This window comes from Palaemon carinicauda, chromosome 3 (genome assembly GCF_036898095.1).
Source record: "Palaemon carinicauda isolate YSFRI2023 chromosome 3, ASM3689809v2, whole genome shotgun sequence".
Taxonomy (NCBI): domain Eukaryota; kingdom Metazoa; phylum Arthropoda; class Malacostraca; order Decapoda; family Palaemonidae; genus Palaemon; species Palaemon carinicauda.
This window is the reverse complement of record NC_090727.1, coordinates 161710794-161727545: the sequence shown is the minus strand read 5'-3', so window position 1 is coordinate 161727545 and position 16752 is coordinate 161710794. Positions and strand designations below refer to the sequence as shown.

At 35.1% G+C, this 16752-nt stretch overlaps 1 protein-coding gene across 1 annotated transcript in view; it reads right to left on the bottom strand.

Moving 5' to 3' along the window:
• Positions 1 to 14197: 14197 nt before the first annotated feature.
• The window catches only part of LOC137638742 (zinc finger protein 227-like), a 48976-nt gene continuing 46421 nt past the window's right edge, over positions 14198 to 16752 (bottom strand). The window contains exon 5 of the mRNA XM_068371084.1: positions 14198 to 16739. Within this exon, the coding sequence (XP_068227185.1) occupies positions 15454 to 16739 (1286 nt within the window). The 3' untranslated portion in view covers positions 14198 to 15453. The remainder of the gene's footprint in view (positions 16740 to 16752) is intronic.

The window sequence follows — 16752 nt, the reverse complement described above, 5'->3', positions numbered from 1 at the left end:
CAAAATGGAAAATATCACAAAAAAAATTACACAACAGCATTAACAGGCATTACGTAGAATTTTCGTTAAAAGAGGAATTTGAGTCTACAAAATTGAAGTCTCTCTCTCTCTCTCTCTCTCTCTCTCTCTCTCTCTCTCTCTCTCTCTCTCTCTCTCTCTCTCTCTCTCTCTATATATATATATATATATATATATATATATCAAAACAGAATTCCACGTTAATTTGTTAACTCTACTGACTTTCAAACATTGTGATATTTTCTAGTATCTTATTTTTTTTTTACTTGAATTACAACTGTTTGGGTTAGGTTTGTTGCAGTGTCCAGATCGAGGAGAATAATTTAGGTTGCGTGTATCATTGCGTGCAATGATACAGTTCATTTCAAGGCTGAATATATTTACTCTCGTCTGGCATACTCGAGAGAGAGAGAGAGAGAGAGAGAGAGAGAGAGAGAGAGAGAGAGAGAGAGAGAGAGAGAGAGAGAGAGAGAGAGAGATTAAAACAAATTTATACGTCATTCATTTTATCACCATCCTAAATAATTGTACAAATTAACTCTTCTTTTCCCACCATCAATATAAGAATCCATTGATAAGGATCAATGGATTCTTTGAGTCAATTTCAATTTTTAACCTTTCTGATGAAAATTTATAAATAATTCACCCTTAGCAAACTTTCAAAGTCTTACTAGTTTCTGCAGTTTCTCTTCACGATTCCCAAGCAGCAGGATATTATTTAAAAAACATAACCATTAGTACTAAATAGGCCTACACCGTTTCCACTAACCAATCTGTTTTCTTGCTTATACAGTACTGATTGGTTGATTTGAAGTTTTCTTGGTTGCATATATACCATGGCCAGTCATTCTCCACATTGGAAAAACCTTTAATTCCCTCCATAATCAATCTTCCCTACATTAGTTTCAACCACCTCCATATTGTCCATCAATTGTACCATAAGCAATTTCTAGGGCAGTATACCACAATACAACCATTTCCCTTACTTTCATACTTCCCACACCTCTGCTTAATATTGCAAACACTTTATCCACAAATTTCTCTTATCATAACCTATTTTTTTATCATTATGTGTTGTATATCTGACGTTCTCGATAAAAAGAATATACAATAGCCTCCTTGATATATCAAATAATATGCAACAAGTATTTTCCCTACCATATTCTCTCATCGAGACATACACCATACAAAACCTGGTCAGTCGTTCCATCACACGACTGTCACCAACATACTAACTTTACATACTATCAAACATTAGTGTAGGCTATATCTATTGTTCTACCTCTTACTCGTCCTTAAATCATCGACGGTCACTTCCTTCCACAGACATTCCTAGCCTTAAAATTCCAGCCAAACTAAAGCTAACTGATATATTTACCTCATTCCTGATCTTCAAAACTCAGCCATCTTCACTGCAATTACAGGACCTTAGTTAAAGGTTACTCATAAATAGCAGAGGTAGAGGAAAATAACAAGGCCCTAGAGACTGACCATGTATACATAAGATCAGCACCTAAGAACCCTCTCCACAAGAGTCATGGATAAATGTAAAAAATCAAATAAATACTGTAGATATTGGGTGTTAGGTTAGCAACAAAAGAAAAAAAAAATGAGAAAAGTGTGACATGCATAGAAATGGCACAGATACTCCCCAAAAATCCTGCTCCCAACTACTGTATTTAGAGTGCAGTATTTGCATCTACTACTGATGCTTGAAGACCTTGCACAACAATAACGATGCTACAGTTTATTCAGCACACCTTTGATAAGGAACACAGATGTACTGATCCAGTATTTGTTTTGCATTATATTGCTTGGAAGAACTATAACTGCATAATAATGAACCTCATAACATACACAGTTGTGTGCATTATTCCAAGGCCATCAAAAAAATACACAGAATCACATCCTTTGACCAGAAAAATCATGATTGTGTACGGTATATGAAATACATGTGCTGAGAACCAGGGGGATTCCTGAATAGTGGTGTGAGATCTTCAAATTCTTCTTCTTTGGAAGTGCTAAATAACCGAGTTATCATAAGGTATTCTAACCAGACCATAAGACTGACCCAATGGATGTCTCCAAATATAAAATGAAAACTTCATCTAATAAATAGAAATTTATCAAAAAATTCTAATAGTGGATGTACCAAAAATAAGTTTTTATATTATTAGTTTCTGCAAACTTCACACCTACTGATATATTCACATGAAGTATGTTAGGCCATTAGTGAATCCATGTCAGAACGAGGTTATTCTTGAAATATTCATACATCAAATGAGTATGACCAATTCAAAGGGATAAATTCACCTAAATGTGGTGGACCTCACATAAAAAACAAGCCTCAAATCCCAGACAGTTAATAAAAGTATTGTCTACAAGCGTTCTGGAACATAATTTATGTGAATTATCCACAGCAACTTAACAGATATCCACTCTTAGATCAAGCTAGCTGGCTTAGAATTTTGTTGCCTTAAATAACCTTATTCAAAATGTTGCTTGTGTTTAGCAACCAATATTCAGCTAGAACATGAGTATAGTTAAGGATAATGTACAGGCAAAAATACCCTTAAAACCAAACACATAGCAGGATAACTCTCAAACCTAAATTGCTACTGCAAAGAGAGGGACAAAAATCTCATTTCAAGCAAATGAACAAGCTGTTAAAATTATCCTTATTACTTCATTTCTTGATTATAGATTAACAACACCTATTATAAACAATAATCTTGCACAATGTTTGAGTTTTGTTTACCCGACTACAACCAAAGTATTTTGGGATGATTCAAAGATTGACTGACTAATTAAGAAGTTTACCTAACCACATTAAAGGGTAAAAATTATTGCATAATTCTCAAGTACTAATATATACCGTAATCGAAGTGTGCACTGAATATCATTTATCAAACATAAAACAGGAAAAATGGAAAAATGAGACATCCATACCTCATAATAGCTCAAGCTAATAATTTGTAGGGTATTACTATAACATCATTATTAGATAAAGCAGGTAATTGAATATGATACAAATCCCCTTTGTGTTAGCTCACAGGATTTGTTTTAAAACATAACTAGAAGTAGCATCATCTTGCTTTGATACAAATTATTCATCATCTTCCTTAAATTGTGTCCACCAAAGATAACAGCAATCATCATACACTATAGTACAGGTATTTATAATTTCTAAATGTTAAATATTTAAAGTATTATTATCATGATTAACAATCAGTTCAAAAATATCATGTCAACATTCGTAACTTACACAGCATTTGAGGGAGAATACACTTAGTTCCTGAATACTGTAGCTGAATAACACAAACTGAGCTGCAACAGTACTTGTAGGATACTTAACCTTTCCACAAAACAAATTGTAAGGTCAGAATGAAAATGCAGCAGTTGAAAATCTACTATAATTAACATGACAAAATTCAATATAAAAATGGGGATAAAAAAAATCTTCATACAAAGATAAAACTTTTGTCTTCTTCATCAAATAAATTAAAACAGTTTTGCACTCAAATAATTACCTCCATGTGTCATGCAAATATAATTAAAAAACAAAAATTATTTTTTATTAATCATTGCATAAATACATATTGAATTTGGCTCCATTACAGACAATTTTCTATAAACTGAAGTAATAATGCAAAACTAATCAAGGTATCATTTCAACTTCCTCAAAACATAATTGGTAAAAACCTTGATAAGAATGATTGGTATAAACCTAGCCAGTCAGTATCTCAAGGACATTAAATAAACAACACTATCATTGTACAATGTAAAGCTACTGTATAAAACTTGAGATACTGTACTTTGCCTACAAAAATATGAGTCTCCTTATAAACTGTAATGAGGTTGAAACAATACATTTCAATGTTGAATGATAATTCCGTCTTGTACATCCGACTCCCAATTACATACTAATCTTTATACAGAATAGATTACAAAAAGAGCCAAAAGTGTAACTGAAAATATTAACAGTACATAAGAATGTCTTCACAAACAAATTCTAATACCGATTTACTTACATTAATGTATTTACAGAAAATTATGGCACCATGCAAATGAAACCCTCAAGAAATCGTTTGATTTGTTCGGTATTAACAAGAACGAAAACATCGTTGGTTACCAAAACTTCAGTTAAGCCCAATGTGAAAAATTTACACTTAAACTAATCTGGGATAAGAAAGTAAATGGATTAGGAAAGGTCTGAGGGAGGATGAAAGATAGAGTGCTTTGAAAATGAAGAGGAGTACAGCAAACCCAATTACACTTCCTTGATACACTTAAGTTTTATCATTACCATTATCATCATTAGGTAGTTCACTAGACAACTAAATGCCTACAATCTCATAGGGGTGGAGTTTATTTTTTTTTTTTGTACAGTAGACTTTAAGCCACTTGTATTGTTCATAATAAGTTAGCAAATAATATCAGGTTCTTAATAGCAGTGACAATCATGACCACTTGATGTAAATAATTTTACTTCTCTGGCTATTTTAAGTTAGATTAAATTACACTCATATTCATTTTGAATAAGTGTACATTTGTTCTGTGCTAATATGTAAAAATTTTGCATCAGGTTTACCTTTTAAGTATGTACAGTACTTGTAAATTCTTGGTACAGTTTGTAATGATGGTATATTTGGGTACCAAAAACCTGGTCTTACAAGAAACTGCAAAAATGCAAGCTTACTTTGCAATTTGGCCTCATTCTTTATTTTGGTTTAGTTTTGTCTTGCAATGTGGTATGGGTATATTCATGCAAGGCCTGAAATTCTATACTCAAGGTTTTTTATATTTTTATGTATTTCAAGTGGCTGAATCTATCTTAGAGACGACTAAAAGGAGTTGAAAGTTACTAATGTATTTTTGCCTTAGACATTTCCCTCTATTCTGATGTCAATACATCTTTCCGAGTGATGTAGGTCATCTATTACTTGTGAGATCTTCTCCATATGCTTCTTTACGAGAAAAACTTGGAGTTGGTGTTATTGCTACATAATACAACACAGGAGCTTTGTTGATAACTGGCATACTTAATAGCATAATTTGTATCTTGGAGCCGGTTTAAATCTAAGAGCATTGAAAGATTTAGAAAAATCTTGGCATGCCATATTGCATTTCTATGCATTTTTTTTTATTTACAGTAATTACACTACACTGTATATTACTAAGATATAATTTTCAGTACCTCTTTTTAATCCATGCTAGAGTTATTAATACAGTTAATGTTGGTCTACAGTACATCTTGATTCCAAACTAATTATTCTTGAATGTTTGGTGTGAACTTCTAGAAAGCTTAAAACACTAATTTCAAGGAATCATGAGATATTTTTATCTATAACAGGTGTTTCATTATAGTTATTAATCCATCTCCGAAGGGTTTTGCATAGTAGCTTCGGAAGCAAGTGGGATTTAATAAAACAGTAACTGGAATCTTTACATCAAAATGTAAATTAGTAGTCATAATTGTCACTACCTAAACATATACATGCTGAAACATCTTAACTGCAATACTAATTTCATAAAATCATGAAAATGGGAGAGAATTATTGACTTGCTTTTCTTGTCACTCAACTCTTTTCATCACCTACGCATAACTCCTCACGTGGAAGGGACAATATGTATATCATTTTGTACAATATCTCTGCATAGCACAGAACAATGCTGTTTCTTGATTTTAAAGATTGTTAAGAGAACAAGCATGCATCTTCTAACCTCCAATTCTAAAGTTCCAGAAAAAAAATTGCCAAAATATTAACTGTGACATAGCAAAATTTAGACAAGCCTACAACAAATATAATACAGTAATTATCACAAATGAAATTTTATATTCAAATAAATATCTGTACAAAGGGGGCAAGATAACAGTAATCATGAAAAATAATAATTTAAAGACAGAATGATGAGACATTGTTGACTGTCTTAGAAATTCTAAGAAATTACACTATGATAAAAAATCAAAAGACTACAGTATAGAACCTTATTATTCACCTTAACATATAACGTATAAATTGTACAGTTCAAACCAAACATTTTCGCGCAAACCCATTCATCATATATATATGGTTTTATACTACAATTGACAAATTTAAGGTTCACCAGTTTACTGTCTTACGAGACATGAGACGGATGGAGTCCAGCTATGTACATACTGACCACTTTTCTTTTCATGTCCCGCTATATAATAAAGAGAATGTGTCTGGCTATAAATATATAAATATTTCTTTCCGGTCATGCTCCGCTCTTCCAGTTTCTCAGGTGGGGGGAAGAGGGAGTTGTCATATCCGGGTGAGGCAGTCTAACCAATAGGACTAAAAGGAGGGCATTCTTATAATTAAAGGGTTTGAATGAAAAAACTTGCTTATGTTACCAAGCATAATTTCGTTTCACCATAACACTTACACTGTACAAGAATCTCTTTCTAATAGCCAGGTTAAGATATTAAATGTCCTATGCTAAGATATATGTTGTGGAATCTAGAAGTTTGTGTCAATGTCTTTCAAATTAGGAGATGAAGCCCTCTTATCAGCAACACAAGAAAACTAGCCCAATAACTCCTACAATCCAAGTTTTTTGTCAGTGCCATAAATGAAAGATGATTATGAATTATAATGAAGTAAAAAAAAAAAAAAAAAATCTCTACTTCCTCCACCAGAAGTGAAAAATTGCCTGCTATTATCATTCAAAATAAATACTGTTCATGTCTACCAATTCATGCGTATCATCTCTCTAAGAAAGTAGCAAAAGTAGACTATCACTACCAGGTACATACATGTAAAAGAGAATATGATTCTAGGTTATGATTAAATGCAAAAGATGTAGTGCTCTTAATTTACAGACTTGCACTTCACTGACTACAATAGGTCTTCAGCCTCACCAGTTGCAATAAAAAATGTTACAACAGGTCTTCAGCATCACCAGTTACAATAAAAAATGTTACAACAGGTCTTCAGCATCACCAGTTGCAATAAAAAAAAAATTGTTACAACAGGTATTCAGCATCACCAATTGCAATAAAAAATTGTTACAACAGGTCTTCAGCATCACCAGTTGTAATAAAAAATGTTACAACAGGCCTTCAGCATCACCAGTTACAATAAAAAATGTTACAACAGGTCTTCAGCATCACCAGTTGCAATAAAAAAAAAATTGTTACAACAGGTATTCAGCATCACCAGTTGCAATAAAAAATTGTTACAACAGGTCTTCAGCATCACCAGTTGTAATAAAAAATGTTACAACAGGTCTTCAGCATCACCAGTTGCAATAAAAAATGTTACAACAGATCCTCCGCATCACCAGTTGCAATAGAAATGTTACAACAGGTCTTCAGCATCAACAGTTGCAATAGAAATGTTACAACAGGTCTTCAGCATCACCAGTTGCAATAAAAATGTTACAACAGTTCTTCAGCATCACCAGTTGCAATAAAAAATGTTACAACAGGTTTTCAGCATCAACAATGTCAATAAAAAGTATGTTACACCAGGTCTTAAGCATCTCCAGTTGCCATAAAGAAAAACTTCCATATCATACAGTTCTTCCTCTGGCTCTTGGACGAAAACAGTCCGGAGGTATCCCTACAAGGTTTTAGTTCTATGCAGGTAAAGCTCGATTGCCATCCTCTAACAAAGGAAGGGATCCTCATATGAAGGATGAAGCGTGTTGTGATATGATCCTGACAACTTATTGAAATCTTGATGAAGAAATCATGAGCAAGCAACAGAGCCCTTTGACAACCAACCTCTAGAGTGTTTGCTAGACTTTTCACAGTATGAATCTTGCTAACTCGTCATGAAAATGTAACCACTAATAAAAGACCATGTCTAATGTGTTTATGATAAAGCTTCCAGAGCAGCTTTGCAAGCACATTTCATACTGCTGTACTGTAATCTTATTAAAAAGTGAGAAATCCCAACAAGGTTTGACTAATCCACAAGGAACCTCCCCATAGTGCTAAATGAATTTATTCATCTGCACCTGTCCTAAAAAGTGCCAAACCTTTAAAAAGTGAGAATGTATATTCCTTGACAGTGAACACATCTTCTTAAGTGTAAAAAACTAGACAAGTTACAGAACTGACTTCAGTTGACTTGATCGAGGTTTGTTGGATAGCCTGCCTCTTCTGATAATCCTCTTTAGCTCAGGCTCAGCAAAATAAACTCAGGCATAATAATAAGAAAATACGTGGTGAATGACCATAAGAGCTGTTTACATAAGCATAGGCTCTCAAAAATTAATGTATTAAGCCAATGAGCCATATTTAACAAGCCCAGTTGAACTTTCTCTGTCACATACACAAGAGATTGGTTGACTTAGGAACTTACAAACCCCAAAATAAGTCATACACTACATGATTAATAGGGTTGTGATGAAAAAATATCAATTCACAGTAAACTGCTATAAAGAAAACTACCAGAACAATAGCCTTGAAGTATTCCCATAATCTTTAAAATCTTATGTTTAATTTTGTATATATTTTGAGTTACTACATAATTCAAAATGATTTTCAAAAATTCTGCAAGTGCAATACATTACAGACACATCCAAAGGGGAATTTTCCTTACCTATCCTGCAATTCAATTACAAATAACTCTCAAAACAAATAAATGTCTTCACATAATAAAGCTTTCAAACAAACAAAATTGGTACACAAGTATAAATCAATTCATTGCTTTTGAACACAGGGATAATATGAACTCTATAATGCATTCAATATCGTAAAAAAAATAGTCTATAGTACTCTGAGACAAGAGTATGAATTACAAAGAAAAATCATATTCCAATGTTACAGGGAGCATGGGTTACCATATAAAATAAAAGTGCTGGAGATAATAAATACAAACTTCACTCAACACAAACAACTTGAATATTAAAAAGAATTTTAACAGAAATCTGTGGAAAATATACTGGGATTAACAATTAACTCTTGGGTATGTAGCTCAGGATGTTAGTAATGTGACAAGGTATAAAAAAACATGCATTATATTTAAAACGTTCTGAAGCTCAACGTACCTTGCAAGCAATAATGGAAAAGGACAGATAATAGTGCTTATCAAACTAGGTTTCATAGACTAATCATACATAGAATAAATATGATTGGTTCAGCACACAAGCCCTCTCCACCCTAGGTAACAGGGACAGATAACAGCTGTCGAGGACTCAGTAGATGAATTGGATATCATTTGATTCATGGAATTTGGGGCATATGACCCTGGCCTGAGGTTCAGAAAGCCATTCAGTCCCAGGGTATAACTGAGGGTGGAAGGCCACCTATTACACTACGGCCAAAGGAGTGCAGCAAAAAACGGTTTGCTAATGCCGGCACTGTACTGAATGAGGTACAGCGATGACGCTACCATTTACTGGGGCAGGTAGACCTATCCACTCCCCTCTAAGGGACAGAAGACATTTTTTTCAGCAAAATCTATTGAGTTGTAAGTGAAGGTTTTGTAACAAGAAACCTAAACAAAAACAAGAATTCTTAGGCTTCAATTAAGATTTGAATCATATCATAATCCTTATTTAAAAACTAATATGTACTAATACAATACATTACGAAAAAAAAAAGATTAATAGTATTCCTGATTTTAACTCGACATGAAACTTCAATAAAAAGGAGCTTGTTATAGTGTAAAGAAAAGGAATTGAACACTTTGTTTTATCAGTACAGAAAATATAAGTTAACACTTGTACTAGTTGTCCGGTGAAAAATGTTTTCTAGGAAAAAACAAATAAATCAGTAAGGATTAACTTTTTCCCTCAACGTGATTATGAATATCTTGTCTTAGCGCAGAAAGCATAATACACGGGAAAGAGGAAAGATTAATTCAATATATGGCCATTTTCCTGAAAGAGGATCTAACATGAAAATGTTAATGATAATGATGTCAATTAGAGTAAAGGAATGATGTCTATATCAATGTAAAAGTCACCCATCAAGATTTTACATCACCTAATCTCAGTGATACTCAAGATTTGATTATATATACTGTACTTAAGAATACCTTATCGGCAACTATAAAATTATGTAATTTAAATAAAATCATCTAAATTCCCAGTTACAACAGACCATTTACTACTGTAATAATGTATAAATCATACAAAGCATCTTGTGAAAAATAAGAATTATAGTAAAATTTTAATAAGCAATTTACATTTTTCCTAACTATACAAACTATTATCTTTTAATAGAGTATGACTTGAGCAAAGCTGGTATGGCCATTAATTTTAAAATAGGTAGTTGTAACTACGGAAAGGTGGAGGGGAAGCCCCTCCCACCTGTCAGTCAGTAAGAGTAACACTTTTCACTTTAGGCCAAGAACTTGCAGAGTGGTTGTGGTGGAAGTGTAACTTGAAGGATTCAAGTTTATATAGTTAGGAAAAAATAAAAATTTAAAAATTTGTAATTTGATCCTTTGCAAATACAAACCCTCATCCCCAAAGAGATTTATCCTGAGAAGGGATGAACTTCTATTAACAATATTCTGCCTGGATCAATATCCCGGAAAATATCAGAGCACCTGGTCCTAAAAAGGAGCACAAGTAATGACTCTGCCAACCTCCTAACAATCTGTCCTTAAGGATGGCAAAAGCGTTAGGTTGGTCACATATCAAGAATACCTGTACATGGATGAGGGAGATACTTAACAAATCTAGTCTGCAAAGAAAGGTAGCTTAGTTACCAAGCTTACCTTGCACCTGATGTCCAGTCACACTCATAATGATTCAGATCAAGAATGGAAATGGCAGTGCACCCTGAAGGGAGTAAGATTGACTATGTGCTTCCCTTTTTGGAAACATAACTGCCTTTGGCTCTCACTCCCCCCAGGATACTGACGATGTAGAGCATATCTTAGTCTCTGGGGTGTGTTAATGAGGGGCAGTACAGTATTGGGAAGCGTGCAAGTGCATCCCATACTTACCCATCATCAGAAGGTGAAGGACCATTTTGGTCATTGCAATGAAGTTCCAAGTGTATGAACTAGCCACATTTGACCATGTGGGAGCATCTACTAGTAAACCATGAGTTCCAAGAAGATCGATTACAAGGCGAGCAATAGTGATGTGACTCATCATGAAGAGACTGTGGACTGTATTCCCAAACACTCTCATGTGAAGGAATGTCTTGTCGCTGGTAAAAGCGAGGACAAAGACTGCTGGTTCCTTTCACCCATGGTTCTCTACCGCACAAGTGTGATGGAACCCAGTCACGTGCCAATACCTCTCCCTTCATAACTGAAGTATATTTATAAAGGTGCAAGGGGTATCTAGAGGATCAAGATCAAAGAAGGGTAGGGAAGTGACCTTTATCCTGACCAAAAATCTTATTAAGTAGAGTCTTGGCCCCCTCTGCTGAGTGCCCATGTGGTTATCCCTTCCAGACAATGGACCACATAATTTATAAGAATAGGGGCCAATCTGTACAGATCTGTACCTCTACGAATGTAATCAGGACACTATGCAGTGAATACAATATTGGCATGATGAGATATGATGATGAATAGTGACTGCTCAATCTAGTATGAGACTGAGCTGGTTCCCTGTACTGCAACCTCTCTCATATGTAAACAGGGAAAGTTCAGAGGAAGATTTACAAGTCCTGGACAAAATTTTCAAAAGCATTCCCACTAACAGGTCACCAGCAATGTTCAAGTGAGGCCAAAACTTCCTTAGGTCCAGATCATCTTCATCAAAAGGTGAGAAAAAGGCAGAAAAGTATTGAACAACCTTCACAGGGGGAAAGTGATATTCGGCTTTGCCCGATGAATCCTCCCAACACACATTCCTCAAGGGGACTCAACTCTAAAGGAGTATGAGGGAGACAGCAACCAAAGAAACACCAGAAGCAAAGAAGATATAAAGTTTCTTCGCTATCAGTTTGGATGGAGCCAAAACCAATTCTGAAGATGATGGTTTGTATTAGAACAAACTGATGTTTCATCTCTTTAAATATTTGATGATCAAATATCTCCAATGTTTGAGTGGCTTATGGATACAGCTGACCAAAAACCATAAAACTAATGACTCAGGTTAATATTTCTGCAGCAGCTAAATCCTAAAAATATATTTTCTAAACTATACACAAGGTACTCAGGCAGTCTTCTTGAACCTAAACTTATTTATTATATAATCTTATAATTTAGAGAGAAGCAATTTGTAAATGTTAATTATATTTCAGATGCTATATATATAATATATCATAATGATGGTCCCATACATTCAATTATGTTTTGTCTAACAATTACAAAACTAGAAAAGACAAATGTAAAATTACAGTCAGGTGGTCTTTGGAATACATTTTGTGAGTTGTAAAATAACAAATTTTTAATCATTTGTATTTTTCCTAACTATACAAGCTAGTCCCTTAACAGGAGTATGAGAAAGACCCCAGCAAAGCTGGAATGGCAACTAAAATTCTACAATGCTGTTATAACTACCGAGGAGTGGAGGAAAAGCCCCACTCACCTACCATTCTGCGCAAGACTAACACTTTTAACATGTGTGCCTGGGACTTGCAGGATGGTTGTGGAGAGAAGTGTGTATTAAAGGACTCAGGTTTGTATACTTAATAAAAATACAAATTATTTATAAAAATTTGTCCCTATCGACCAAAATTCAGGCTGAATCAATTTCCTCAGGAATTTTCAGGCATCTGGTCCTGTAGATGGGCAAAGACGATGACTCCACAGGATTTAAGTTAGGTACGTGTCAATATAAATATGATACTGTAATCAGTCCTACTGCATCTGCCTCACTGATGAGACTATGATCAGCCAATCATCAAGATACATCAACAAACGTAACCCTTGCGAGTGGGCAGAAGTTGCTACCAATGTGAACACCCGAGTGAATACCTAGGAAGCCATACATAGCATGAAGCACAGAACCTCGAACTATACACTGTACCATTGAAAGAGAACCGATGTATCGGTATTTCAACGTACGCTTCCTTCAGGCCCAACAAAAACATGAAGTCTCCCTCTCTGATGGATAACAGCACAGACCGTACCATTTCCGTTCTAAACTTCGTTTGTCAAACAACTTGTTCAGAAGAGAGAGGTGGATAACCAATCTCCAGCCTCCAGTCAACTTTACCACCATGAAGAGAAGACTGTATAACCCTGGAGAATCGTCTTGAAAAACTCACAGCAAATTATTCTCCTCCGTCGCTGTCACCTCTGCCACCAAGGACAGAGCTTCTAGCAATTTCAGAGTGCAAGTGATGGAAGGTTGAAGATCTTTGAAAGATAGGTGATATCCATCCCAAAGGACTTCTACAAACCACTGCTCCACTCAATAATACTGCCACATTGTGTAATGGCACGACACGCATCGTCAATATTGCAACAGCTACAAGAAAGGAACTGCCGACTTCAGCATTTCCTTCCTCCAATTTTACCTCTACCTCTCCTCCCGAACAGGTCAGGTTGGGTACAAAAGGGTGGAGCACTGTCTGCACCTTTTCTCAAAGAGGCAACTGGAGATTTAGATTGAACTTTGGAGGCAGCCAGAGCTTTCTTTAAAGCCGATTCTGATGCCGCTGTCGCAAATGGTCCCCTGAAGTTTAACTACACGATACTTAAGGGAATTAATTATAGCTAGCTTTCCTCCAATTTTCTACCATTGCACTGCTGATTGCCCAACTGAGAAAATAGATACCCATTTCTCAAAACTGATGTCACCTCTTGTCCAACTTGCCCGATATGGGATGCAACTGCATTCCTCCTATTCAGGACCCAGTTGGCCCATTAATTAGCCAACTGATGTGCCATAAAGGACACCGTCTTTGCATCACATGGAACCAGCTGGCTGTAATTCAACAGCATCACAGGATTTGTCAAATCTTGAGTACAGTAGTGGAGAAGAAGGCAACTGCACCATACCACTTGTTGATTCAGGATGCCATCTGGAGGATGGCCATACAAGAAACCTCTATGGCAGCAGATTCAAAAAAATGGATAGCTATAAGAATTTTATCAAATTCTAACGATTTTTCGAATTTCCCTGGTCACACTTGTATTCACATTAAAGGACGATAATTTGTGTTTATGTAGAAACAAATAACATGCTAAACTTCTTTGTAAGGAGGAACGTCTCCTAACAACTATACTTGCGAGCTACCTATATCTGAGATTAATCTATTTCCGGTGGATGCATATAAACACAATTGTACTGTTCCTCTGTAATGCTCTTACATTAGTTTGGTTCCATAACCACCTCAAAATTTACACCAGAAATATATCATTATACATGTTATACTTTTACACAAGTTTGCCATGCTATGCTAAGAAGAGTAAGAATAAAAAAAATGGCATGGGAAGTGTCAGAGGGTGGCTGTGTCAAAATAAATATTTTAATTTTATTAAAAATCTAGCACACAGATAAAACAGAAAAGCTCTCGTTTTGACAATAACTGCCCGGCTTTCCTACCAATGTTTGGCTGTGTGATACAATTTCACACACAAAAAAAGGTTTTCTTCTTTTACCATCACTCATAATTACAGCATGATTAGACATTACAGTTCTCTTTATACATATAAAGTACCATCTCTAAATACTACAAAATAATCATATCTCACTCAAATAACAATGTACATCTCAGAGCTAACTTACTTCACTTTCTTAAATAGAGTACAGTGAAGGATCTGATATACAATATCTAAATTCCTAAAATTCCATAAATTCAAACAGCCCAATTTCTGAAACAAAATGGAAAATTTTCTTTAATGTTGGCACGTAACACTTGGCAAAAAGTTAAATAACTTTTTTTAGGATACACCCCTCTGAGGCAGTTGTTGTACAGAGAAAATTCATTACAAGTTATAATAAGACTAAATGAATGCAAACCTGGTGGAAATTCTTAAAATAATCCAGAACATAAAAAAATGTTAATAACAAAAGGGCACTTCATAATGATGTTATCATTATCATAAAAGGAGGTAGAGTCTGCCACTTGGAATAATTTAACTTATAAAATCTCATAGGTTCCCACTTAGATGCTCAAGAATATCAGTGTCACAGTTTACTAATAAACAAACAGCAAGCAGCATAAATTGACTGCCATGAAAGGAGAAAGATAAAGTCGATTCATAAGCAAACACAAGGAGGAACCAATAAAAATATTTTTATATTTTGTGATGAGTTTGTTTGAAATGAGGATCAATGGTCTAGTTTTTTTGTATTAAAAAAATTGCTTGCAGCTGCATATAAACATACAGTGCAGTACTACGATGAAAAACTCTAAGTACATAAAATAAAGACCAGTTACATATACATATTTCAAAATACTGCAAAGTACTTTCAATCAAGGCTGCGTATAAATATTTGGTAAAATATACACATTCATTATAATTAGGTCACACAAATATGTACAGTATATATATACAGCTTTTTACATATGAACAATATAACAACAGTGGACAATCACCACTGTCCCAAATTAAGGGAAGAGTAATGTGTCATAGGGGGTTGGGACTGAAAACTCCCAAACACATAGTTCATCGTTTCACCTGTTTGAGTTTGCTCTCTGTTAACAACTGGTTCAGATATTATGAAATGTGGTACACATTCCTCCATGTTACCCTGGGTTGTTTGTTGACCTTGAGCCAAATGGACAGTTTGATTCTGAGATTCATTTTTTGTTTTTTTCTTATGTAAACCCGACGAATCCCCTGTTCTACCACCTTCATTGTTTTCACCAACAACCGATGCAACAGCTGCTGAAGGAGAGTTGGCTTTGACATAAGCATCAATATCACCATCAAGATGAGTATGTTGCTTAATATGGGTAAGTACAAATGGCTTTCGCATATAACCTGCTCCACAAATGCTACATTCATAGGGTTTCTTGTCCGAGTGAGTGTACATGTGCGCTCGACAATTGTTGGAAGAGTTAAAAGCTTTACCGCATATTTCGCACTTGAATGGTTTTTCACCCGTATGAATTCGCATGTGTTTCTTATAGTGTTGCTGATAGACAAAGCCAGCATCGCAAAACTCACATCGGTAAGGTCGCTCACCAGTGTGTACGCTCATAGTGTGCCCATTCAAAAGTCTTTTCCACTTAAAGGCTTTCCCACATATTTGACACTTATATCTTTTTTCTTGCAAATGTGTGACTCTTTTATGAGAGGATAAGTTACTCTTTTGACGGAAACATGTGCCACAGATGTCGCATTCAAATGGCTTTTCCCCCGTGTGCGTTCTCTCGTGATCTTTTGCTTTACTTTTAGTTGTAAACACTTTACTACATTGTTTACATTTGAACTGTTTAATATGAGTTACATCAAATGCTGTACAATTTGCCTTCATTTTTTTGGTCCCTTTATGGAGTTTTTTATGCTTAGCTAAACTTTCTGCTGTGAGAAAACTTTTATCACAAATATTACAACTATGCCAATCTTCTTCCAAACTATGAATCTCCATGTGTGCAGTCAAGCATTCCCTGGTTTCAAATACTTTGTCGCAGATGGAGCACATATAGGTAGTGTTCTCTTGAAAGTTATCTAAAGAGGAATCCTCAATGACAACAACAGTCAATTCTTCCTCTTTCACATCGACTTCCTCCTCGTCATTTGACTCTTCCGTCACTTCCTGAACCTGCTTCACGACAACTTTGCCAGATTTAACAGTAAGGCTGCTCGTTTTCCGAGGCCTTCCAATTTTCCCCGAACGTCCTTTCTTACTGGGGCTCTTAGATTTCCCTTTGTCTGAAATAGAATT